At 42.9% G+C, this 27,350-nt stretch overlaps 1 protein-coding gene across 1 annotated transcript in view; it reads left to right on the top strand.

Annotated features, from left to right (window-relative positions):
• Positions 1-27,350, top strand: part of LIMCH1 (LIM and calponin homology domains 1) — a 366,814-nt gene that overhangs the window by 255,676 nt on the left and 83,788 nt on the right. The window contains exons 6-8 of the mRNA XM_069744541.1: positions 13,248-13,358; positions 15,327-15,522; positions 24,448-24,700. Of these exons, the coding sequence (XP_069600642.1) occupies positions 13,248-13,358; positions 15,327-15,522; positions 24,448-24,700 (560 nt within the window). The remainder of the gene's footprint in view (positions 1-13,247; positions 13,359-15,326; positions 15,523-24,447; positions 24,701-27,350) is intronic.

The raw sequence follows: 27,350 nt of genomic DNA, 5'->3' as shown, positions 1-27,350 counted from the left end.
AGTGTGTATGTGGTAATGTGTGCATCTGTGTACATGGTGACCTGTGTGTGTATGAGTGTGTACATAGTGACATGAGTGTGTATGTGGTAATGTGTGCATCTGTGTACATGGTGACCTGTGTGTGTATGAGTGTGTACATAGTGACATGAGTGTGTATGTGGTGGTTTGTGCCTCTGTGGTGACCTGTGTATGTGTGCATCCATGTACATGGTAATGTGCATGTGTCTGTGTATGTGGGGAGATGTGTAGTTGCAAATCTATGTTAGGCTGTGTGCCCACGTTGCGCTTTCTATGCGTTTCTGCTGCATTTTTGCCGCAGTGAAAACGCATAAAAACTGCTTAAAAACCGCATTGCCATGCAATCCTATGGGATTCTGCAGTTGCTGTGCCCATGCTGCGGATTTTCCCCCTGCGGAATCGCATAGCGCTAAAATCCGCTGGATGTTGATTATTTCTGTGGAATCGTGGCGATTCCGCCGCCATAGGATTGCATTGAAACGCTCACTTTACGCATGTGGCTATGCCAACTATGCGTAAAGTGAGTGCTTCATGTGTGGATGGTACCCAGTGTCTGGAGGAGAGGAGACTCTCCTTCAGGCCCTGGGATCCATATTCATGTAAGAAAAAAGAAATAAAATAAAAAATAGGGATATACTTGCCTTTCGATGGCCCCCGGAGTCCTCCTGCCTCTCAGCAGTGCACGCGGCGGCTTCCGTTCCCAGGGATGCATTGTCCGAATCACCTGAGATGATGTCGCGGTCACGCGACCGTGACATCACAAAGGTCCTTCACGTCAAAGCATCCCTGGGACGGAATGTATCGGGAGCGCCGCTGAGGAGATTGGGGGCCGCCGGAAGGTGAGAATAACCATAATTTTTTATTTTTTTAATTATTTTTAACATTCTATGTTTTACTATTAATGCTGCATAGGCAGTATTAATAGTAAAAAGTTGGTCACACTTGTCCAGTACTATGCTTCACAAGTGTGACCAGAGCTGTATTTAGAGTTTCTGCTGCCCTAGGCACTTTTAGTGCTGCCTCCCCCTTTGATGAGTATGATACTATCGGCAGTGACTTTGGCAAAAATCGCTGATGTGAAGGTAGCCTTTTGCAGCAGATCCAGCAGTTTTTCCGCATCTAGTGACCACACAGTGCTCAATACTGTATAATGGCCACAGAGTGCTCTATACTGTATAATGGCCACACATGATGCTCAATAGTGTATAATGGCCACACAGTGCTCTATACTGTATAGTGGCCACACATGATGCTCCATACTGTATAATGGCCACACATGATGCTCCATACTGTATGATGACCCCTCATGATGCTCAATACTGTATAATGACCCCACATGATGCTCCATACTGTGTAATGGCCACACATGATGCTCCATAGTGTATAATGCCCCCCTCCCATCTTGTATGCATGGCTCATCTCCCCCCATCCTGTGTGCATGGCTCATCTCATCCCCCCTCCTATCCTGTATGCGTGGCTCATCTCACCCCCCTCCCATCCTGTATGCGTGTCTCTGCTCCTCCCTCCTCCCATCCTTGTATGCGTGGCTCCGTTCCGCCCCCTCCTCCCATCCATGTATGCGTGGCTCCGCCCCCCTCCTCCCATCCTTGTATGCTTGGCTCCATTCTGTCGCCTCCTCCCATCCTTGTATGCGTGGCTCAGTTCCCCCCCTCCTCCCATCCTTGTATGCGTGGCTTCGCTCCCCCACCTCCTCCCATCCTTGTATGCGTGGCTTCGTTCCCCCCACCTCCTCCCATCCTTGTATGCGTGGCTCTGTTCCTCCCCTCCCATCCTTGTATGCGTGGCTCCCCGTCCTCCTCAGAACTCCCCTGTCCTCCTCCGCCCATCATACTCACCCTCCTCACAGCGCGCTGAATGGACTCTTCCTCCTGCACCTCTGTCCTGACTCCCGGCGCCAAAGCTTCTTCCTGTGTGATGGGTCACATGGTACCGCTCATTAAGGTAATGAATATGCGTCCATATTCATCACCTTAATGAGCGGTACCACGTGACCGCTGTGAGCACAGGATTTGCTGCCAGCGCTGACACCAGGCACCGCTGGAGGAGGGTGAGTATATCGTCTTCAAGGAGGTGGGGAGGTGGTGGATGGGGAGGGTTGAGGGGGTGGGCGGGCGGACCCCAGCCTTAAAAAAAGAAAAAAAAAACCATGCTCAGGTGCCGCCCCCCGCATCCTGGTGCAAATACGGCCCTGAGTGTGACCAGCCTGTCAATCACTTTTCCAAGCGATGCTTCAAATTGCTTGGAAAACGTAAGCATTCTGCAAGCTAAAAACGCTTGTGTTTTGCAGGAAAACGCATGCGAACTCCGCATGCGTTTTACCCGCAGCAGGGAGTTGCGGAAATGCTGCGGACATTTCCTCAGCATTTCTGCAATGTGGGCACATAGCCTTAATGCTCAGTAAGCTGGGTGTATGCACAGCAGATTTATCACCGCAGTTTGTACCAACTTATTATGTATAGCACAGTCCCTTAGTATATAGTGTACTCGCTTATTATGTATAGCACCATCCCTCAGTATATAGTGTAGTCACTTTTTATGTATAGCAAAGTCCCTTAGTATATAGTGTACTCATTTATGTATAGCACAGTACCTTAGTATATAGTGTACTCACTTATTATGTATAACACCATCCTTCGTTACATAGTTTCCTCTTTTATCATGTATAACACCATCCCTTATTACATACCATCCTCTCTAGTTATACATGGTGCTGTCCCTTATTATATAGCTTCCTCTGCTGTTATGTACAGTGCTGTCTCTTACCTAGTGTATTCTTGTTATTTTTGTTATTTACAGCGCCCTCTTTTATTACATAGTCTGCTCTCCTGTTAGATATAAAATTACTGCTGATGCAGGAACCGGTGACCAGACGACCAGTCCATCATCTCCATTAGAAAAGAAGCTTTCCCATGCTCCATCAGCCATCATTGCATTATATATCTAACAAGAGAGGACAGTATGTAATAAAAAACAGGACTCTATATAATCCAATATGTAAGGGACAGTGCTGTACATAACAAGAGGGCACTGTATAAGGGACAGAAATATACATAATAAAGGAGACTATGTAATATAAATACATGTATACACATGTATATAGCTTTGTCGCCATAAAAGGAGGGGGCCCAGTCACATCTCTTGCACAGGGGCCCCAAGCTGTCAGTGTCCACCCCTGGGCTGTGCAGTGTGCCTTTAATTAAATGTGCACTCTGCCATCACTCTGTACCTGGCTCCTCCTAACTCCTCCTTTCTAGCCTTGCACTGCTCCCGGCTGAACTCTCTGGCTGGATTTGCATAAGGACGCCATGCCTCCTGGCTGATGTAGCTTTCCAGCCAGAGGGAGCAGTGTATGCTGGGCCCGGCCGGAAGTTGTTGCACATGTTAGGGCGACTACCAGCTGTTGGAGGTGGTGTGTGAGGAGCTGAGACGGTGTGGAGACGCAACACTGTGAGCTAGGCCTGGTGGTGATTTTTTTTTTGCTATAGGGCCCCACGATTTCTATGTACACCCCTGGGGCTTTCATATTGTGTTCTGTGTCCCTGTCGGGGCATATGTCCGAAATCCCATGCAAAACGTCCGGTCGCATGCGCCGAAGTGGACATAGACGGTGATGGCAGAGCGAATGTGAGCTCTGACGTGCACATTTTTTGGGAGTGTATGCCTACAGGAGGCAAACATTCAAGACGTCTTGAGTGTCTGCCTCCTGTAGGCATATACTCCCAAAAATGGAGCATGTTCGCTCGTACGTCACCATTACAGTCTATGGCCCCATCGCCGCACGCGTCTACGTTTTGCAGGGGATTTCGGACCTATGACCTGACGGGAACACAGAGCGCAAATGTGAAAGCGCGCTGTGTGCCAGGAATGCTTTGTTTATTCATAACATATACTAACTAGAGATCTAATTTCTCATAATATACATAATTACGTGGGTTGATTTAAAATCCCAGTATTTTTTTGTCTTGATGTTCTCCTATGCTGTTTGGGGGAGGTGTTGAGGATTGGAATAAAGTTTGGAAACCCTGGTCCGTTTTTCTCCGTGTGGACAGCACTTCTCTCACACACCTCATTTGGTCTGATTGGACTTTTCTGGCCTGCTTCTTATCTGGCCCAGCAATTCTGACAAAGAAATTACACTTCTGGTGCCTGATCTGGAACAGATTAAAAGACGCCCATTCTGGCAGCAGAAAAAGTACTGAACAAATGGAACTTGCCAGAAGCTGAGCAATTATTCCTCTGCAGTAAATCATATTAAATGATGTGCCATAACTCGCCTCTTAGGGTTCATTGGGGCAAAGCAATTTCTAAAGCGGAGCCAGCGCAGTCATATACGCTGTGCCCTGCCAGGCCGGATCCTGACTGAGCTGTCATTCTCTATGTAACTTTCCATACTGGATTTGACTTTTTCTCTTTCAGAGCAATGTTCACATTTGTCAACAGGAGGGTTTTTACAAAAGGATTGAGCACTAATCCAATTGACTGTAATTCTGTGTTGATTTATGCCAAGAGAAGCCCTAATGACTGTAACTGGGAACGGATCGCTGTGTGATGACTCTGAATGGCGGGCTTCCCCCGAGTCGTGCTCGGAGCTACTGCTCCTAAACTGAGCAAGGATAAAAGTTACAACATGATAGCCATGAGCGCAAGTGAAAGGGGAACTCTCCTGGTATCAAAAACGACAAGAAAGCTGTGGGTGAAGCCACCTTAGACATTATATTAACTTCTTCCGAATTAGACAATATCTACAGGCTTCGGCTGACAAGCTAATGTGTGTAGGGGTCTACTGACTCGCCCGCCCCCGACATATGATGTCAAGGGACAGAAGGGTCTGGAAATGCTGATTTGGACCTGCCGATCCTGTTTGATCCTGGTGAGATAAGCCGATGCTAGATATGTCAGTTTGCGGCACTCTCATAAAGAACAGAGGACCAAGCGTTGTTGCGTATGGAGGAGTCGGGAGAGAGAGCCATTGGTTGAATGATTAGTCAAACCATTGTTTGGCCCAGAATTGGACACAAACAGAAGATGGCCCCTGTGCTAATACGTACGTATATCGGCCCTTTGCAGTCCAATAACTCCTCATAATGTACAATCCCGCCTGTTTTGCCGGTCATAGAGGCCCCATTAACTTTGGGCCCTTGTGCGGCCGTACAGGTTACACCAATGATATGTCCACTTTGGCCGACCACTATCCTTTGTGTATGAGGGCTTAAGAGTAATTTGGAGCAATTACACTACTTTATCCAGAGGAGGCACAACAAATATTTCTTACTTTTTAGTATCCTCACAGCATTTCATTGTAGATTTACTAGATTGCACTATATATAGTCACCATTACAAGGGACATATGCCTGGCATCTGTATATTACACCTACACTAGCTGGTTGCAATATAATTTGTACTTTTGCCCCTGCTGCATTGTTTTCAGCTGTGACACCCCTGGAGTCATTCTTTTTCTGTTATTAATAGGAAACAGATGTGGGGGCGTTTTCATAGTTCTCAACAAAAAGGATGAATGTACATTTGAATTAACCTGCTGATTAAGTGGTTTATTTTTATTATTAATGTTCAAATGTATACTTGCATACTCCACCATCAGGGCCGGCTGCAGATTTTTGTGGCCGCGGCCGAAAGAGTGTCAGTGGGCCCCTTTAACACAAACTACTATTCATGAGACACAGATACAGCAGAAAAATATTTGTATACAATGCCAAAGATTTCACTTCTTACAATACATGAGTGATATCAAATGTAAATAAATTCTACAATAGATCAGAAAACAGACAGTATAGTCCTCCATTCAGTATTATGGGCACCACATAGTGCTTCATACAGAATAATAAGCCCCATATAATGCTCCATGCAGTGTTATGGGCACCACATAGTGCTCCACGCAGAATAATAAGCCCCATATAGTGCTCCATGCAGAATAAGGAGCCCCATATATTGCTCCATGCAGAATAATGAGCCCCATATATTTCTCCACACAGAATAATGAGCCCCATATAATGCTCTGCACAGAATAATGAGCCCCATATATTGCTCCATATAGTATTATGAGCACCACATAGTGCTCCATACAGAATGATGAGCATCACATAGTCCTACATACAGTCTTATGGGCACCACATAGTGCTCCATGCAGAATAATGAACCCCATATATTGCTCCATACAGTATGTGATGGGCCCCATATATTGCTCCATATATGATTGGCCTATGTAGTTGCTCCATATATAATGGTCCCCGATATACTGCTCCATACAGAATAGGCCCCATATAATGCTCCATATTGCTCCATACCCAATTGGCCCCATAAGATGCTCCAAACATTTAAAAAAAAAAAAAGAAATACTCACCTCTCCTTGCTGGCCGTTGCTCTGCTTCTGACTCAGAAACTGGCGATTCGAATCCCTGTAGTGCACAGTGCTACACCTTTAAGTATGATAGGGGGTTCCAAAAAGAAAACATCTGAAGAATAGTCAGGTCTCTTGTTTAAAGAGAACCTGTCGGCAGGTTTGGCTGCCATGAGATACAGCTACCGCCTTTCAGGCCTGATATACAGCATTCTATAATGCTGTATATCTGCCTCCAACCCGACCTGCAAGACAAGAAAAATAGCTTTTATTATGCTAACCTATGGGGTGGCCAAGTCCGAGGGGTGCCGCTGGTCTTGGTCCGGCGCTTGCCTTCTTCTTGTGATGCCGCCGTCCTTCGTGTGGGTGACTCGTCCTTGCGTCAACCACACAATCTCCCCGGCATCACGTTACTGCGCAGGTGTACTTCTCTGCCCTGTTGAGGGCAGAGTGAAGTAATGCCGTACGCATGCGTCAGGGGTCGCTGACCTTTCCCGGCGGCAGAGCACTGCAGTACTTTGCTCTGCCCTCGTCAGGGCAGAGAGGTATGCCTGCGCAGAAGCCTGATGCCAGGGACTCTGTGTGGCTGACATAGGGACACGTCATCCACACAAAGTAAGAAGGGAGGTGCCATATCAAGACCAGCAACACCCATCGGACTGGACCGCCCCGTAGGTGAGTATAATAAAAACTGTTTTTCTTGTCTTGGCGGTCGAGTTGGAAGCAGATATACAACATTATAGAACGCTGTATATCAGGCCAGAAAGGTGGTGGTCGCATTATCGGTCAAACCTGGTGACTGGTTCGCTTTAAACTGGTGTTTTTGGAAAGCTGAAGTGGTTAAAAGATTCTGAAACGTCTGACTATATGAACAGCAAGACGTCTTTATATAGAAACGGTTTTGAGTGTTTTCTGAGCTCTTTCAGGTACTTTTGGAGCAGAAAAAAAAAATCCATCCGAAATACTTAGTACCTTTTTCGTTTTTATTTTGCTTTTGTCTCCATGGTTCCTTGTTAGGTTATGGTTGTACGCTATTGCTTATATTAAGGTTATGCAATTGTACTGTCATAGAAATAGTATACATTGAGACAGTTTTGATAAAATCGTAATCTAAATATTTGAATAAAATAATGGAGACCCGTTCACATCTCCAGCTCGCTCGGTTTCCTCCCGGCCAGCACAAATAGCAGCTACCCTCTAAGGAAGCGAGGGCTGTGATGAAGTCACCGACAACGTTACATGGCAGCTGTTTGATATTGTCAAGTTGTGTGAAATTCTTGCACATTTGAGGCCACTTCGCCCGCTCAGCCTGTCTATACTAAGCCCCATGGCACCATCCAGTCTGAACAGTCCTCCACCTTTCATTTTCAGGTATGCAGGGCATCAGCTTCCTGGCGCTTAATCATTTTCACTTGCCGTCTCATCACTATATCGCATGTAGGGGGGTCACTGTATTTTCAGCTGCTTTTTAAATTAACTCGATTATTCCAACAATCTTAAATCCATGCTTTCTGCGCGATCTCATTTGCTGCATCTGTTCCTGGTAATTAAAAAAAGGAGCAGTAACAGAGCTTTAAAGTGAATCTCCACCTTCTTATCATTATGTCGTTTAGGTTAAGAATGTTGTGCTGGTAAATATATCACTATATGTACATAGCAATTACTGCACTGAATCCCTGGTACAGATGTAGGTGTAAAAGCTTCCATTCTGGCAGCCTCCACTAGAGGGCGCCTTCTTGTTCCTGTGTTGCGTTATGTCCGTATGCGGGTGACTCCTATACTCCCCCTGGTGGTGGTTTTAGCATTCTGTTTTAGATCTATGCAGTGCAATGGATTGGAAGCTTCAGATCGTAAAAATGAAAAACTACTACTAGAAAGATTTAATTTGTGCATAATTTTCACCCTAGCACTTAGATACCTTTTAGTTATGTTTAATATATCTACAGCTCTGTCAAACGTTAAGAGACCACTGCGAAATGTTCAGTTTGTCTGATTTTTCTCTTTATAGGTATTTTATTGAGTAAACTGTAAATTTTTCTTTTATTCTGTAAACTTCTGACATGTCTCCAAATTTCAAAGCTATAATTTTTGTATTTTTTTTCTGACAAAGAAAAATGGTGAATTTTTTTTTTTAAACTCTGCTTTCACACCTGAAATAATGCAAAGAAAACAAGTTCATAATCATTTAGAAACGACAATACTAATGTTTGAACTCAGGAAGAGTTGAAAAATCAATAGTTTGTGGAATAACCATGGTATTTAATCACAGCCTTCACATGCGTCTTGGCATGCTTTCCACCAGTCTTTCACACTGCTCCTGGCGCAAAAATGTAAGCAGTTCTTCTTTGTTTGATGGCTTGTGACGATCCATCATCCTCTTCATTACATTCCAGAGGTTTTCAATGGGGTTCAGGTCTGGACATTGGGCTGCCCATGACAGGGATTTGATGTGGTGGTCTCTTAATTTTTGCCAGAGCTGTATATATAGTTTTTAAGAGTGGACATTTTCTTTTAAGTGACTCAGTATTTGTAGTGTATTGTCACCATACCCAGTGTCCTCCATTCTGTCAGTTTGGATCCCCATTTCCCTTATGTCTGATATGGCCACTGCAGAGGTATGACGAGAGCCGTGAGAAGTCTATACCGCACTCCTGCCTTTCCATTAGTATGCGTTGGATCAGCACCGATGACGATAGTTTGGGCTTTCCACCACGCTAAACATTTCTATGAAGCACTAATTTTGGAGGTAAATCAAACGAAGAAAGCAGCAGAAAAGCAGAACATCTGTTATAGTGACATTAAATGTCTAGTCTCACGGTTAGAGTGCCACGTTAAGGCTACTTTCACACTAGCGTCGTACTCGGCTCGTCGCAGTGCGTTGGGCCAACGTACCGACGCATACTGTGGAAGCGCCGCACAACAGGGGCAGCGGATGCATTTTTCCAACACATCCGCTGCCCCATTGTGAGTTGCGGGGAGGTGGGGGCGGAGTTCCGACCGCGCATGCGCGGTCGGAAATGGCGGACACGATGCTCAAAAAAACGTTGCAAGCAACGTTTTTTTGTTCGGACGGTCCGCCACAACATGACGCAACCGTCGCACAACGGTTGAGACATGTGGCAATGCGTCGCTAATGTTAGTCTGTGGGGAAAAAACGCATCCTGCGGACAACTTTGCAGGATGCGTTTTTTCCCCAAAACGACGCATTGCGACGTATCCCAAACGACGCTAGTGTGAAAGTAGCCTAAGCCTTGATGCAAACGGCCGCATTACAGAGCAGTGGTTTATGGACAGAACCAAGAACTCTACATGCCCATACTTATCTCCAATTTCATACCGAATCTGTGAGAAAGCATTATGGTGTTTCAGCGCATGGCATCTTGTGGGATAACCCCTGTATGCAGACTCTTTGTGCACATGGACCTATTGGAATTTATTACCCAACATTATTTATTTAAGAGTTTGTCCAGTCTCGGATAGTAGACTACAGTATTGTGGCAACATGCGATGCTCACACTGTCACGATTCCCCATGTGGTGGGCGGTCAAGTAACCTAGTGAATGCAATTTTGCATACTTGCAGTCCTGGGCTTCTTTCGATATAAGAGAATTGTGAGGAGCCAAGGAGTCTAGTCGGCACATGACCACTAGTATGCAAACTGCATACATAAGTCGCCTGACCGCCCACCCACATGGGGCATACCAGGGAATTGTGACAGTGTGCGCATCGCATGTGGTCATGATTCAGCAGTCTGCAAACACACAGTGAACATGGACTTTTCAGCTAGGACAACCCCTTTAAATTATGCATTTGGATGTTCAGCTTTGGGCAATGTACTCCACAGCAATACTGGCCACCTTTCCCGAGAGTCTCGGAGGTCTCAATTTTTTCCGCGTACCTCCTAGGTATTCTAGAAGAGCTGGCAAATTTTCCAGGAACGACTATATTATCCAGGAAACCTTGGTTTGTGGAAGTTTTTTTTAATATATATTTGACACCGGGATGACCAGCATCGGGCAGTGCATTAGTTCCACGTTTAGGATGCGGCATCCTCAGTTCTCCACTCTCACTGGAGATGCCGGTGAAAGTGGAGAACAGATGTTGCAAGGCATGGCCTCCAAAAACAGCACACTGGAATAACTTTCAGCGGCCTATGCGGCAGGCATCTCAGCAGCAGAAGTTGCCATGTGTAGGGCTCCGAATACTTAGCTGTGGTGTGGTAGTTAAGCCAGATACTGTTTTTCTCATTTTTTTTTCATATTAATGGTTTAGCTGTGGAACAATCTGATTATTTTTTTTCAAGAAGTGCCAATGTGGAACCTTCTTGTTCTTTTATTTATTTTGCATATGACGTCTGAAAGTGAAAATGTACGGTGTCCTATCTGTATTAGGAAATGGGTGTCCAATCTATAAAAGATTTCATGGACGCTTTAGCGAAATGTATACGTTGTGATACAGGGATTTCACGTCTGTCTTAGGCTACGTTCACATTAGCGTTATGCTAGTTTGCGTCGGGTTTGCGTCGGGCAATTATTTTTTACATATTATTCTGGTGGTGTGCGGACATTTTTGGTGGCTTCTGTTTCTTGGGTGCTTATGGGTTTGCGTCGGGCGACGCAGCGGCGACGCATGCGTCATGCGCCCCTATATTTAACATGGGGGACGCATGCGTTTTTGTTTGTTGCGTTGTGCGACGCATGCGTCTTTTTTGCCGCAAGCGTCGGACCAAGAAAACGCAATAAGTTGCATTTTTCTTGCGTCCAAATTTCGGCAAAAAACGACGCATGCGTCGCAAAACGCAGCGTTTTTGCATGCGTTTTGGTGCATTTTTATTTGCGTTGTGCATTGCGTCGCTGACGCAGCGGCGCACAACGCAAATGTGAACGTAGCCTTACTGACTACGTGCAGTTACAGGATGTTTCAGCCACGTTGGATAATTTTTTTTTACCCAGTTTTTCTTCTGATTGCTTAGTCTAAATTGTCTATTGAAAATCTGGCCTTGGATATAATGATGATTGTTAGTGATTATTTCTATAATTTATTACAAAATATTATTTCAAGGCCATTATATGGCCATCTGCCGCTTTCCACTAGGTCCTGAGGTGCAGTCCAGATGACCATATGGTAATTTGGTTTATTTTTCTAGGGTTTATCCATGTTATGTTGGGTTTCCAATTAGCCACTGTATCAGGATCCATTTTCTTGTGCTTCAACTTATCACAACTAATGTAAAACTGTCATCATTTGTCATATAGATATTTTACTAGTTTACCTGGTTTCTTTGCCTGCTTCTATTTTTAATAGTCTGCAAAATCATTGAGGAAGATCGAAAAACGCAACATGTGCCTTTTTGCGATCTTGCTTTATAGTGATGCATCGGATGATAAGAGAAATGTTTTCGCAATCTAAGAGAGGAGTTCCTCAATCTATTTCCCTCTGGGTTTTTATGTAGTACATAGGAGGGCTAAAACACTGGATAGCTTGATAAATTGAAGCAAGGCCTGAGAATTAAAGCAAAATTCTTAGTTGATTCATGCTGCCCGAACCACTAGCAGCATTAATCAGATCCTGGCTGCAAGATGTCTGCTAGGTATGTTTTTTTTCTGAGTTCCTCCAGCAATTAAGAGAAAATGTAAAGAGCTATCCGGGCATTATAGGTGGAGATCTGACTAGTCTGATGTTGCCCCAGGCGGCTTCTTTCACTGCTCTGATTGACAGGTCTCTCTCCTGTGTGAACATTGGGATAAACCTGTCAATCATCTAAAGCAGTGCGGGAAGAGGCCAGTCGGGGCAGCAATGGACTAGTCCCATCTCTGTAACTAGTCCCCGTCTGACTCTTCTGTTTTCTCTGAAACACCAAATTGTTTCCAAGAAAATTATACCTAGCTGCAATTGTGCAGCCACACTCTGATTCATACAAAAAACAAAAGCAAAAACAAAAAAACAGGAAAAGCTATCCCTTTACACAAGACGCTGTTAAAAATCCAGCAACTTGGTCAAATAAATAGAGTAAACAGTCCGATAAAAGAACCATAATCAGGAGCCTTTGCAAACCTGTACAAGCCCAGTGTTGTAGGTAGGTCTTGTCCTGCCCCTTGTCTATAGGCCGAACATGGCATCGCAATTTAACCCCATTGACATCAATAAAATGGCTGGTCATGCTAGAATGTACACATTCTGCCTTCATCTAATGTGTATGGTCCCCTTTAATCTTCATTTATGTAACTTTCTAGAATAAATACTTGACCTTTCACGCCATGTGTATACTGTATTCTGTATCATTGCTGGTGCCCCCACGGGATCCTGTAATTTAGGAGCTGTCTGTGCTCTTTTCTGAACCAGTCTGCCTGGGCGGTGGTAATAATTGCTTGATAAAGTGGTATGAGTGGTGTTAACACGTTGACTTCCACTGAGAGTCAAGCTTATCAAACTAGTTTGAAGGATGAGTTTGACCTAGTCCGTACATTCCCCACCCTTCCTGTTCAGTATCACGGACATGAATGTCATCGGTGTTCGCCTTGTGAAAATCCATCTGCAGCACATAATGAAATAAGCAGAATAGTGCGTTTTGCCAGTAATTCCCATGCACCAGCCCTGTGACATAATGTTTTAGGCTATACTGCTGGCAGTGTGTCGTTCATCTGGACGTGTATCGTAATGGCAGACAATGGTGTGAAGTCATATTACATTTTTTTCTATTAATATATTCCTGATGTTTCTAGACTCGCACATGATCAAAACCTGCTGAGCTTCAGAATGTTGAACTTCATAAATGACAATTGTGGATCCAAAATACTCCATTAGATGTAAATATTTGATAGTTTTGGAACGTAATATCTTTGTATTGTTTCAGGTACTAGTCACTGTTTATTGGCTCGGAAAAGCGGCAAACAGCTGTACGTCCTACAGTGGAAACCACTTGGATTTGAAGGAGTTTGAAGGTCTGCTGGCGCAAATGAGAAAGGTATGGGATGGGTTTAATGATGGAAGAAAGGAATGAGAGCCAATCCAACAGGCTATATTAATAAAGACATGAGACTCCATTGACCTTTTTTATGTTTTTTGATATTGTTTCCAAGTTAAAGTTTGCTTTCTATATAGTCCATACGATTACGTTACAGATCTAGTCTGGACGTTTTATCCTGCCAATTCTTATCATTTCTTTCACAACCAAAGCTCCATGAAAATGAAAACCTCAGTTTGTGAATGATCAGGGCAGTCTCTATTAATCAAATTTGTAACTACACCTTTAGGAAAGTGCAGTTTGCAATATGTAGTCAATTCTAAGTAAAGTGGTCTTTGCGAATAGCCATGAAATACATTTTTTGGATGTCTAGCTGCTTTTTTATGTTTAAAAGTGGTCCAGTGCTTTCTAAAAAAAAAACAAAAAAACAAAAAGCATACTCGCCCCTGTCTCTCCTCTATAGGGGTGTCTGGGTCCCCAGCGGGTCTCCTTGCCTCCTTTTTCAGTATGCACATTGGCATGTGGTCCATAACAGTGACTGTCACTGCTGCCACTTATGGGCCGAGAAGATGAAGCAAGGAGACCACCGGTGGGTTTAGGTATCGCTAGGAGAAAACGTAAAGTGTTCTCTTTTTGCTTTTCATATTTTTCAAGTGTTTTAAAGGGAATCTATCAGTATGATCAACCATCCTAAGCCGTCTATATGGGCATGTAGGTCATAGAAAGCGGAATACAATTATACCTTCATATCTGATCCCAAGTTTTATTCCACAGAAATCTACAGTTTTCTTAATATGAAAATACAGTAAGCTGTTAAGATCTATGGGCCAGACATAGATCTCCCCGAAAAATCAGCCTCCAGAGATTATTGTAAATGAAATTAGGGTGTTACCAAAGTAAGACATGTAGGTTAGGAGAGCAGACTGTCAGTCATTACATGTCTCATGCTGGAAACTCCTCCTTTCAAAAATATTTGTATATGGACTGCTAGGACAGAGAGGGAGAAATAGGATATAAATATTCAACTTCTCGGAGAGAATTTTTTTCCTCTTTTTGATTTTTCTTTATTTTGCAACTTTTATTAGATTCTCAAATTATTTGTTAACGTTCCTAATCTAAAGCACAGGTTGTTTAACATTTGGTATTGTGCAATTTTTGCTTTGTGAAGGGATAAAACTCATCTGGTCCAGTCTTGCTCGGCTGCAGATGGTTTAACATTTGATGGATCACAAACATTAGAAGCAAATACCTTTATAGAAATACGTGATGACATTGCTTGTTTTGTTTTTTTCGTGTTTTTTTTTTCTCCCAGTATCTCCTTACATTTCTCATAAGCTTATTTTGAGAGTTTGTAGACTTTTTCTGTACTAGCACTGAGCACGAAAAACACGTGTGTGGATGTAAACATTTTTCTGACATCATTGGCCATAAATTAACTCTGGTGAGACACTGCCCACAATGCCGACCGGTTACTATATGTGTCTGTAATTGCTTTTCTCTGTGCTTTTTGCTAAGTGATGCTGGAATCAACAAGACCTTTATTTAAGAAGAGTTGAGGCTGTTTTTGACTGACCTTTCCTGCGAAAGATTTCCCTCCTTGGCTGAATACTGCTTGCCCTGGGAAAAATGTACCAGGGCTGGACGGTCAAAGGCGGCCATTGTTCTTGTGCTCAGAATGTGTGGGTCAGCTAAGAGCATTCTCGGTCCCCTGCAGATATGAGCTGGCAGAGACTGATCTGTCTTTTTGTGCTCATATACTTAGTACAGTACTGTCACCGTAACTTAACATATTCAGTATTTTCATTGTATATTGTAGATGTGTTTTCCGAGTGTTGGTCTGGTGACTAGTAACTTACCAGCCTTCATTAGTACAATTCTACTTGCAGGACACTTGCCATACTTCGTCACCTTATAAATTTGCCAATTTATATTTTGTTACTGTACTCACATTTTTTTTTTTTTTTTTAGGAAAATGAAGAGATTGAGAGTCCAAAAAGGAGTATCCGTGATAGTGGTTATATAGACTGCTGGGACTCTGAGAGAAGTGACTCTCTGTCTCCCCCAAGACATGGACGAGATGATTCCTTTGATAGCTTGGACTCTTTTGGATCCCGGTCCCAACAGACACCATCTCCAGATGTAATACTGAGAGGCAGCAGTGATGGTGAGTGATATAGATGTCCGTAAAGGACTTTCTCAAGGCTACACAGCATGTGTGACTGCGGGCAGAGTGTTGCTTATTCATTATGGAGCTGATGGGTTTTCTCCAGGTCACATCCATATTACATGGTTATCTTAGGATTCATTTCTATTATGATCTGGCTCTAGAAATATATACTGTGTCTACAGGCTTGGACTCCAGAGTATATCGTAGCACTACTGTGAAGGTGCACAAGTAGGTTCCCAGGCCCAAAGTGTAATAATATAAAACTAGGCACTCAACTTAGTTTTTGCAATCTAGTAATATTTTAATGCAGTCCTGTCACAGTCCATGTTAACAGTAACATGTTAAGTTGAGTGCCAAGTTTTAAATTATTGTTGGCTTGGACTGGCCCACAGGAGAACAGGAGAACCCTCCGGTGGGCCCCTGTGCAAGTCGACCACCACCCTCTTAAATGAACGGCGCTTGGCATAATATACTTAAATCACGATGTACAGACAATGGCAGCATCTAATAATTTAACAATCTACCCAGTTCATTGTTTAATACATTTGTGGATATAGATGATAATGTCACATTTGCATGTACCTGAAAAGTGGGGCTCTGGAGTTGGTTACTGGTGGGGCCTTGGCACCCCAGACTGACACTGTGTGTCTAGATCCGTCCGGTCAGAAGGCCTCACATGCTTATCTGTGACTTTAGGCCGCATTCTTGTACTGCACAACCACATATGGCCTAAAGCCATAATCACCAACAAATAAGGGCACAAATTTTGTAGCTGGCACCTCGGTGTAACCACAAACTCTCGAGCTTATTTGTAGCCGTAGGTGGACATGACTGTTGGATGAATATGGAATCGCACGCTTTCATGCTAGTTTTTTTTTTGGGCAGAGATTAGTAAACTCCTTTTTTAAGGTCTTTTCTGAGATGAGAAAAACGTGACTGATGTTGTCCTTAAATAGTACAACGGACCCTCGGTTGTTTCTCATTTTTCAGCTTGGCTTAATTAAAGGGAATGGAGCTGAACTATGATACCACAAACAATACGTGGAGGGGTGCGGTTGTGTTTTTTTTAATGTTTTTGTAATTCTGCACAACAACTAAGGTATAAGCTGTGGAAAAATCTAGCGAGGCATTGATAGATAAGTGATAAGTGGGTATACTCGTTGCTCGGGTTTTCCCGAGCACACTTGGGTGACCTCCGAGCTGTAAATCATTCAGCTGAGGCGATGAAAACTAAATCTCCGAACACTAACAAATACTCAGAGAACACCCGAGCGTGCTTGTGAAAACCTGAGCAGCGAGTACACTCGCTCATCACTAATAGATAACCATACTAATTGCACTTCAGATACTGATGATGTATTTGATTCACAAGAAACTGATTACCAACTTCTACAGTAAAAAAAAAACAAAATACTGGCCATCATGTCCAAACAGAATAAAGCAAGTGTGAACAGGTGCAAGCTGCTATGACTGTATAATATGCGAGTCCATCAGCCATGGCAATGCTGTTTTTAATTAATGTTGGATCCATCCTGCCCTTAAATTTGTAGGCCCGTCAATGAAAAGTCACCTTTTCTTCGCTGATGGGCTTTCGTGAATTGGCCAATGTCTGCACTAAGTGCCTGCATTTTTAGAAGTATATTCTATATAGGAGTAATTCTGTTCAATCTTTATATATTCACTGTTTGCAAATACCTTGGTGCTTACACAGGCTGCTGTATTGTTTTGTTTGTAACTTCGTCAACCTTGAACTCAGTCTACAGGTAGCATAAACTGTAGCTTAAAGGAAGGTTTCCGGTTTCAGAAAATGTCTGTCCACCAGCTTCACTTTGGTTAAAAAAGAAGCAAAAACAAAGAAACAAAGGTACTTTGCTCATCATCCCTGAAATGCTATAAGAATATTGTGCAGGCTTATATTAGGCTATGTGGAAACATAAGAAAACGCACACCTACAGATTGAATTGTAGAAGGCTGATAGTGCATTGCTGCAAGTTGTGTCTTTAGACTTCGAGGAATAAGGCACTTTGTAGAAGTGGATATAATGGTATCCAGTTTCTTGTGAAATTAAACACCAGCAGCAACTAACGAAAAGTGCAGAAAGTATCACTGCCTATCAATGCTCACCTGGATTTTCTCACAGATTGTGCCTTAGATGTCCAGAATGACAAAAACATCCAAAACCAGTCACAACAGTGTAGTGTATGTAAGGAACCCATACACTTTCTATGGTGGTCATTCCTGCTTGTCCTGCTGACAGCGGGGGGTGCATGATGCTCGGGTACTAGAGATGCGCCAGGAGAGCACTTCTGGGACAAACTTGTTTTACAACTCAAATACCTGAGGTTGAACAAACCGCTTGCAGGAACATTTACAGTTGTCGGATGGCCTTATATTTACCCAGTGGATATTTGGTTTCTGCAGACTAAATCACTCAGTGATACTTTTGTGAAAGTTCATGTAATAAAAATATCTCAGAATTACAATATGGAGGATCACGCTCACATGCAATTATTGTGTGCTTCTTCCAAGTAACATTACAGTAAATTCTTTGTTTTCCACTATGTTCTCAAGTATGGGGCAAAGTTCTCATTGACTGATGCATGTAAATGAAGAAGACTGACCTGCACTACCATTCACGACCTATAGACAAGGCGGTGCTGTTTGTAGAAAACACAACCACACTTTTTTCCCCTTCTTTTTCTGGACCTCCGTTATACTCAAAAACATAAAGGCAAAAAGAACGATCTTTTGTGCACCATTCAATAGCTTTCCCTCTGTAGCACATTCCCACAGTCACCAGTGGATTACATACAGGTTAAAAAAAATGTGGGTAACCATCATTTATCATTTTTATTTAATAAATTAATAGTTTACATGGAGATAAGAAACTTTGTAATATATCTTATCAGGGAAATCAACTTTTTTCTCCTATTGAGCTGATAATTCATTCACAAAATTCTCAACTCATAAGTGAAGACTGATTGTTATGTTACTGCTGAAAATCTATATAGAGGGAGGGGCCTGCCTCTAGCTCCTCCCCCTCACCTCTGCATAGAATGTTATGAGCACCAACTGCCCTCTCCTATCTTAGTAATGTAACATTCTGCCTTCACTTATTTTACCTGTGAATTTATAAAACTATCAATCAGTCCTGGTGGAGTTCTCTGATAAGATATAGTTCAAAGTTTCCTATTTTCATGTGTACTATCGATTCATGAAATAAAGAGTAATCGTCGTTTGAATCTTTAACGACATGTAATATAAAAGAATTAAAGAAATTGTCCCCCAACACATGCCCAATATCATGCATGTTATTTTTTCCTACTCAGGTCTTTCCCCTTGTATGTGATATCTGAATTGACCTTATGTACATGGGTGGTGTGACGTGAAGTAGCTTTGTACGCATGTACTGTGAGAAGAAGTGCTTCATTCTGCACGTGTATGCTACATCACTTATTACCAAGCTTACACTGGTGGATAGCCTGAGTAGGTGAAAATCACATGCGTGTAGTGAACATCACGGGATTGGGCAGATCGCTGGAAAAGAGGACCTATCGCCATGTGCCCCGCAAGCACGTCGGAACCGTATCGTTATGCTCAAACGGCTCCGCCATCCGTTGTTGCTCATTTTGATATCAGGACGTGAGTGACGTTGATGATATCTCCAGGAGCATGCCAAGACAAGCGTGTAGTTGGCAAGTATTGTGCATCTTTGCTTTCGATTAAAATAAGATGTGCACAATAATGCTGTCATTGCACTTATCCTGGCAGGCACCTGTCAATGTAACAGGATTACCTCCCGATGTGGAACCAAGCAGCGCCGGTAAAAGACATTTAATAAGGTATAATCAAAAATAAATGCATGAAATAACATAACTTTAGGAAATAAAGCAATAAAAAAACTTCGTCATTCATAACCCACTTTGTACCTTTTTTTGTATACTGCTCCTATGAAAGCTTATGTGACTATGGTTATAGACTACAGCTTCACTCCTCCGCCACTACTGCCTGTAGTTAAGAGAAAAAATAAAGTCCTCTCTTCTCTATATAGCCTTCAGTATACACTTTCTGCTCTCATTTTTTTTTCTCCTTTGGCTGCAAGCAGTTGAGAGGGCAGCTAATATAGGACACATATAGGAGCTGTACACACAAAATAGGTCTAAATGTGCTTAAATGGACAGTTAAAGACTAAGATTTTAAAAAATATACTTTATACCATAATGTTATGTTTTTTTTGTTATTTTTACTCTAGGGCAGTGGTCCCCGACCTTTCTGACTTTGCAAGCAATAGTCAGCTCTGTGAGAAAGTTGTGAGTCAGATCTAGCTCTGTGAGAGAGTCGCGAGCCACATCTAGCTCTGGGACAGAGTTGTGAGCCACATCTAGCTCTGGGAGAGAGTTGTGAGCCACATCTAGCTCTGAGAGAGGGTTGCGAGCCACATCTAGCTCTGGGAGAGGCTTGCGAGCCACATCTAGCTCTGGGAGAGGGTCGTGAGCCACCTCTAGCTCTGGGAGAGGGTCGCGAGCCACCTCTAGCTCTGGGAGAGAGTGGCGAGACACATCTAGCTCTAAGAGAGAGTCGCGAGCCACATCTAGCTCTGGGAGAGGCTTGCGAGCCACCTCTAGCTCTGGGAGAGAATCGTGAGCCATCTCTAGCTCTGGGAGAGGGTCACGAGCCACCTCTAGCTGTGGGAGAGAGTGGTGAGCCACATCTAGCTCTGGGATAGGGTCGCGAGCCTCATCTAGCTCTGGGAGAGTCACGAGCCACATCTAGCTCTGGGAGAGAGTCACGAGCCACATCTAGCTCTGGGAGAGAGTCACAAGCCACATCTAGCTCTTGAGAGAGTCGTGAGCCACATCTAGCTCTGGGAGAGAGTCACGAGCCACATCTAGCTCTAGGAGAGAGTTGCGAGCCACATCTAGCTCTAGGAGAGAGTTGCGAGCCACATCTAGCTCCCTTCCCCCCCTTACAGTAGTCGCAAGCAGAGCCACCATTATGGGTATAATGACCTCAAAAGCTTTATTACAGAAATCACCCCAAAGCAGTATGCCAAGATCCAGTGGTTCCCACAATTTGCTCATTCAGTTTCTTCCCACCAAGCACTCCCAACACACTTGAAGACACAAAAGAGCATGGTAGAACCAAAAACACTCAGTTTCAAAGAATAACAGTAATCTGCAAGTGCTAGTAAAAAGATGTAAAAAAACAGGGTATTTGGTTGATACGTTTTTTGCAAAAAATGTATACTAAGCTGCTCCACCAAACGTCAAGGTATACCCATATCAGAGCAGTCCTAACTGATGTATGCAATCCCTATCTGATGTATTTAAAAACCTGATCATCTGTATATTACCTGTGTGAACAGGGTTCAGAGAGGAAAAGTCCATGTGGACATGCTGAGTGGAACAGCTTTTGTGCAGATAGCCCAAGAGGAGTGGTGGGTAACTCCCCAGTCTTGTAGACACAAGAGAACAATTATGGAAACAGGAACACATGGGCTACTCGCACAGTGAACAAGTCTGTAGGAACATGCTCACACACCACCAAGAAACTTGAAGACACAAAAGAGCATGGTAGAACCAAAAACACTCAGTTTCAAAGAATAACAGTAATCTGCAAGTGCTAGTAAAAAGATGTAAAAAAACAGGGTATTTGGTTGATACGTTTTTTGCAAAAAATGTATACTAAGCTGCTCCACCAAACGTCAAGGTATACCCATATCAGAGCAGTCCTAACTGATGTATGCAATCCCTATCTGATGTATTTAAAAACCTGATCATCTGTATATTACCTGTGTGAACAGGGTTCAGAGAGAAAAAGTCCATGTGGACATGCTGAGTGGAACAGCTTTTGTGCAGATAGCCCAAGAGGAGTGGTGGGTAACTCCCCAGTCTTGTAGACACAAGAGAACAATTATGGAAACAGGAACACATGGGATACTCGCACAGTGAACAAGTCTGTAGGAACATGCTCACACACCACCAAGAAACTTGAAGACACAAAAGAGCATGGTAGAACCAAAAACACTCAGTTTCAAAGAATAACAGTAATCTGCAAGTGCTAGTAAAAAGATGTAAAAAAACAGGTTATTTGGTTGATACGTTTTTTGCAAAAAATGTATACTAAGCTGCTCCACCAAACGTCAAGGTATACCCATATCAGAGCAGTCCTAACTGATGTATGCAATCCCTATCTGATGTATTTAAAAACCTGATCATCTGTATATTACCTGTGTGAACAGGGTTCAGAGAGGAAAAGTCCATGTGGACATGCTGAGTGGAACAGCTTTTGTGCAGATAGCCCAAGAGGAGTGGTGGGTAACTCCCCAGTCTTGTAGACACAAGAGAACAATTATGGAAACAGGAACACATGGGCTACTCGCACAGTGAACAAGTCTGTAGGAACATGCTCACACACCACCAAGAAACTTGAAGACACAAAAGAGCATGGTAGAACCAAAAACACTCAGTTTCAAAGAATAACAGTAATCTGCAAGTGCTAGTAAAAAGATGTAAAAAAACAGGGTATTTGGTTGATACGTTTTTTGCAAAAAATGTATACTAAGCTGCTCCACCAAACGTCAAGGTATACCCATATCAGAGCAGTCCTAACTGATGTATGCAATCCCTATCTGATGTATTTAAAAACCTGATCATCTGTATATTACCTGTGTGAACAGGGTTCAGAGAGGAAAAGTCCATGTGGACATGCTGAGTGGAACAGCTTTTGTGCAGATAGCCCAAGAGGAGTGGTGGGTAACTCCCCAGTCTTGTAGACACAAGAGAACAATTATGGAAACAGGAACACATGGGCTACTCGCACAGTGAACAAGTCTGTAGGAACATGCTCACACACCACAGCCACCTCTAGCTCTGGGAGAGGGTCACGAGCCACCTCTAGCTGTGGGAGAGAGTGGTGAGCCACATCTAGCTCTGGGATAGGGTCGCGAGCCTCATCTAGCTCTGGGAGAGTCACGAGCCACATCTAGCTCTGGGAGAGAGTTACGAGCCACATCTAGCTCTGGGAGAGAGTCACAAGCCACATCTAGCTCTTGAGAGAGTCGTGAGCCACATCTAGCTCTGGGAGAGAGTCACGAGCCACATCTAGCTCTAGGAGAGAGTTGCGAGCCACATCTAGCTCTAGGAGAGAGTTGCGAGCCACATCTAGCTCCCTTCCCCCCCTTACAGTAGTCGCAAGCAGAGCCACCATTATGGGTATAATGACCTCAAAAGCTTTATTACAGAAATCACCCCAAAGCAGTATGCCAAGATCCAGTGGTTCCCACAATTTGCTCATTCAGTTTCTTCCCACCAAGCACTCCCAACACACTGTTGCATACAGCTTCAAACACCTCATCTCTCAGATAGTATCATCTTGTCTCCAGCGTACCATACTTAAATTATCTCTAAACCCCGAAGACCAGTATAAATGCATCCAGATCTTCTCTTCTGTGCAGGTCTACCCACAAAATTCACCATTTTGAGATGTGCTCTTAATACCTGTTTGCTAGACCTGGAGCTAATTCACCAAGCTGGAAGACAGCCGCGAGCCACAATTCATAGACTGCAAGCCACATGTGGCTCCCGAGCTACAGGTTTGCTGACTGCTGCTTCTAGGGTAGCCGCTTGGAACACAAAGCCACCAAGGTTTTTTTTTATATCACACACAGAATTTTGTTTATCTCTACTGGGTGTGCAGTTCCAAAACCAAACCAAAAACATGAAATCCCTAGCCTTGCCCAGACACTATCAACTATACAGTACAGACCCTGGCTACTCACAAACGGCTGAGCTAGTCTCAGTTCTGTCACACAAAATCCCTGTAGTCCATAGAAGCCAGTGATACTTGCAGTTTGTTGTGCACAACATGTCTTCTCGCAGAGATTCTGGCTGGTCTCTCTCCAGCTCCAATACAACCCTCTCTGCTCAGCTTCCCCATCTGACTGAGAGCAGTGAACACATGGCCTAGTTCTTGTCATAGCTATCCAGGTGCACATAATCAGAACCTGTAGTGCTAGGATTTAACCCTAGCCTACCTGGCTTTGCTGCAATACATTCTAAAAAGTTTTTCTTGTGCTGCTTGATTTCACATTGGGAGGTGATTGCAAAGACAACTGTACACGTCCTCTAATCAATTGGATGCGTACAGATAGCTATTAGTGTGTATATATAGCAATGTGCTCCCTTTCTGATTGTGTACTATTACATCTGTATAGAAGAAGTGTAGAGATCACTAGCATCTGACACTGTATACAGCCCCATAAAACACCAACTTTATTGTAAACTATGTTAAACCTTGGCCGCTCTTTCCAAATACTTCCACAACATCATAATGGCCTTTATTAAAGCAGCAGTGGCTAAATAACTTCGGAATGTAATAAAGTTGAAAAACTGCACAAAAAAACAAACAAGCAGTGGAAGAAATAAGACCTAGTGTATATATCTGAAGATCGAGGCTTGGCAGGAAGACTTGCTAGGATACCCGACATGGAAACAAAGCAAGGTTAAGTGGTTTTGCTATAAATCTGCCCACACAAGAGTTGGGTTTCAATGTTGACATTTGCTCAAAACATAATGAAATATTTAGAAAGCACTTATGTCGAAGGCCTGCAAAATGAGCTCTAAATATGCGCAGCAGGAGCTGGAAGGGCCGACGGCTTTAACAAGTCTCAGTGTACGTTCTGGCAGATTACTTGGAGTCGGTTATGAGTCTGGATTGTACAGGAGATTGCACGGACATATATTACATAAGGCCCATAATATTATCTCCTACATTCTTGTCTTCTTGTGCAAAGTCTACACCTTCCAGATGGATGGAATCTCAGGACTTTAGCGTAGTCCGTAAATTATATGGACCAGTGGGTCAACATGTGTAATTCGACTCCGCTCTTTTTTCAATGTGATCTTATCTTTCATTTTTTAGGTAGAGGAAGCGATTCAGAGTCTGATTTACCTCACAGACGGCTACCCGATGTTAGGAAAGATGATATGTCCGCCAGACGGGTCTCTTTTGGCGAAAACAAAATAATAGTGCCTTTTAACCAGTACCTCCCCAACAAGAGCAACCAGACTGCTTACATCCCAGCTCCCCTGCGCAAGAAGAAGGCTGAGCGGGAGGACTACCGGAAAAGCTGGAGCACCGCCACTTCACCATTAGGCGGAGAACGGCCATTCAGGTACTTGTGTGCTACTACCATAACAGCACCACTTGCGTCCTTCATATCTTATTTAATTTCCAGTGATACCTGACATTAGTAGTGTCCTGTATAAACAGCGCTGGTGACCAATACTTTCTGTAGATTCCAGTGCAGCACTGGCCCAGGTCAACCCTGGTAATGTTTGGCCTATGATGAATAATAGATTTATTATTTTTTCCATTTATTAGGATTTTATTTAACTTTTTCTTCTATTTAGGCCACATTCAGACATCCATTTTTCACGTATACGTTTTATCTATGGTTTTTACGGATGGAACATATACCCATTCTAGTCTATGGAGATGTTCACATGTCCATGTTTCGCGAGCCGTGTGCCTTCAAGAAAATCTGATAGGTCTGTTTTTTGTCAGCATTGCGGAGTCTATGTAAATCTATCTGTCCTTGAAAAGCATATGGAGGTCATCAATGTGCATTCCGTGTGCTGTCCGTGATGAAAGGGGTTATCCAGGACTATATGTTAATTAATTTTTTACTGGGCACCTAAGGACTAGCAGGCAGGTAGGTGCTAAATATCTGCCTGGTCTGTTCAGCTCATATCTTAAAAATAAATTAATTAATTAAATTACAAAGTTTTTCCTGTCCTCTGCAGTGTTAAAGGGGTTGTCCATGACTAAATAATTTTTTTGTTTGTTTGTTAGTTTTTTGTTTTATAGTAAAAAACTAACAGGCAGGTAGTTGCCGGCTCAGAGCAGTTTCACGTCACGTCGACAGAGCAGTGGCTTTTCCGGCCGTCAATCAGCAGTAGCGCCCCATCGATAGAGCACCCTGGAAGAAGTAGAGCAGCTCTGTTGACGTGGAGCAGCTGAATCACCGGCAGAAGCGGTCAAGTGATCGTTCTTGAGCTAACACTGGATAAAACAGGCAAACAAAGATAGTCTTATAAATAAAGTAACCCCTTTAACATTGCAGGGGATATGAGAAGCTTTGTAATTTTATCTTATTATTTTTTTTTTTTTCTTTAATACTTGAAAATCGCTGATGAAACACTGATGTGAAAAACTGACACAGGCACCAAGCACTGATGAAAGTCGTATCCAAAGCATTGTTTTTACAAAATACCATTTTTATTATTTTTTTTTTTACATGCATGAAAAATCACTGAATGAGGCCTGTGGAATATAAATGGGTGTAAAATTCTAAATAATAGTCTTATACTAATAAGAACTCCAACGTTTGTTCAAAGTTTTTTTTTTTTAATTACTAAATGCATTCATCACCTATCCACTATATAAGTGTATAATTGTTGGAGACTTTGTTACCCCATCCTGAGGCTTCTTTATTTTCTTTTTTAAGCTGGAATAACCTATACAGATCTTTTTTACTGTAATTATCAGCCTTTTAGAGTTCACAGTGAATGCAGCTGATGTTTTTGTATCAGAATTATGGGCTGTCGACATGGATCACTGATAATCATAATGATTTATGGTTTTATAATGTGTCCATAAAAAATTGTCCGTCTGTGATTTTTTTTTTTTTCCTAAGTACAGAAAAATTAAAAAGTCAAGTTGACAACCCTGGGCCACCCCCTCCGTTTAATTTCTAAGTATCTGATTGAAATAGCCAAGCACCATCTCCGGCAGTCCTGGAGAAAGTGTATGAAGTGGTGCGTACTACCACTCCACTCACCCTGGAGACTATGGCACCTTCTTACTAGTGATTGGTGCCACTGGGCAGACCCCCAGCAGTCATACGTTTATCTCCTATCTTTGGGTACTTGATAAATGTTATTTACTTGGATGAAAATCCCTTGTATAACACTTTGGCTGCCACTAGGAGTAGCTTAGAAACTATCTACATACGGTTTAGAAGAAGGTGACTGAAACTTTGATTTATAGTTGGTTATATCTGACCCGAGACGTTTGGATTTTTGAGAAAAATGGAGCTCCACCAAATGTAGATTCACCAAGAAATCATCACAGAATATTAGATGCACAAAATGAAATAGTCAAAAAAGTGATCATGTACTTTTGCAATGCTGTAAGAGGTAGGGGCCTTGGTTGGGGAGCACAATGTCTGCAGGCCCTAGTGCGTAGGGTGCCCAACATCTGCGTTTGTGTCAGCAGTACTGTCTTTTAAGAATCCCTGTAAATCGTAGTCCTGTTCCTTTTAGTAGACCTAGCTCAATATCCAATTTTATTTCCATTCTGGAAAAATATTACAACTAAGAAAACCAGACTTTAGGAATGGCAAAACAGTGGCAGTGATTTCTAGCCGGTCACACTCTATTGACAATCTGGCTTCAGTTTTAGGAAAATGATCCAAACCCCATTCATAAGTCTGGTTGTAGAGTTAATGATTTATGAAGTAGCCCCTTTCTATTATGTAGTAAAACATTTGCCAGTGATGTATGGACTTTTTCAGCGTAATATATGGCCCATCGTGTAAATGGATTATTGCTTTCCGTCCCTGTAAATCTGAAGTTCAGCCTCTGCTAGTGGTAGTAGGCCGGAATTAGATTGAGATTTTGGAGGCATTACAGGAACATATGTAACTCGCTAAACATTGAGCACATTTCGGAGGTGACTGCTTTGGTTCAATTCCAAAAGTTTCTTTTTTTTTTTGTTTAAGGGAGTTCTATTCTCTAACATCCAACACATTCTTCTCTAAA

The sequence above is a fragment of the Ranitomeya imitator genome, chromosome 1 (assembly GCF_032444005.1).
Source record: "Ranitomeya imitator isolate aRanImi1 chromosome 1, aRanImi1.pri, whole genome shotgun sequence".
NCBI classification, from domain to species: Eukaryota; Metazoa; Chordata; class Amphibia; order Anura; family Dendrobatidae; genus Ranitomeya; species Ranitomeya imitator.
This window is presented reverse-complemented; position numbering and strand designations above follow the sequence as displayed.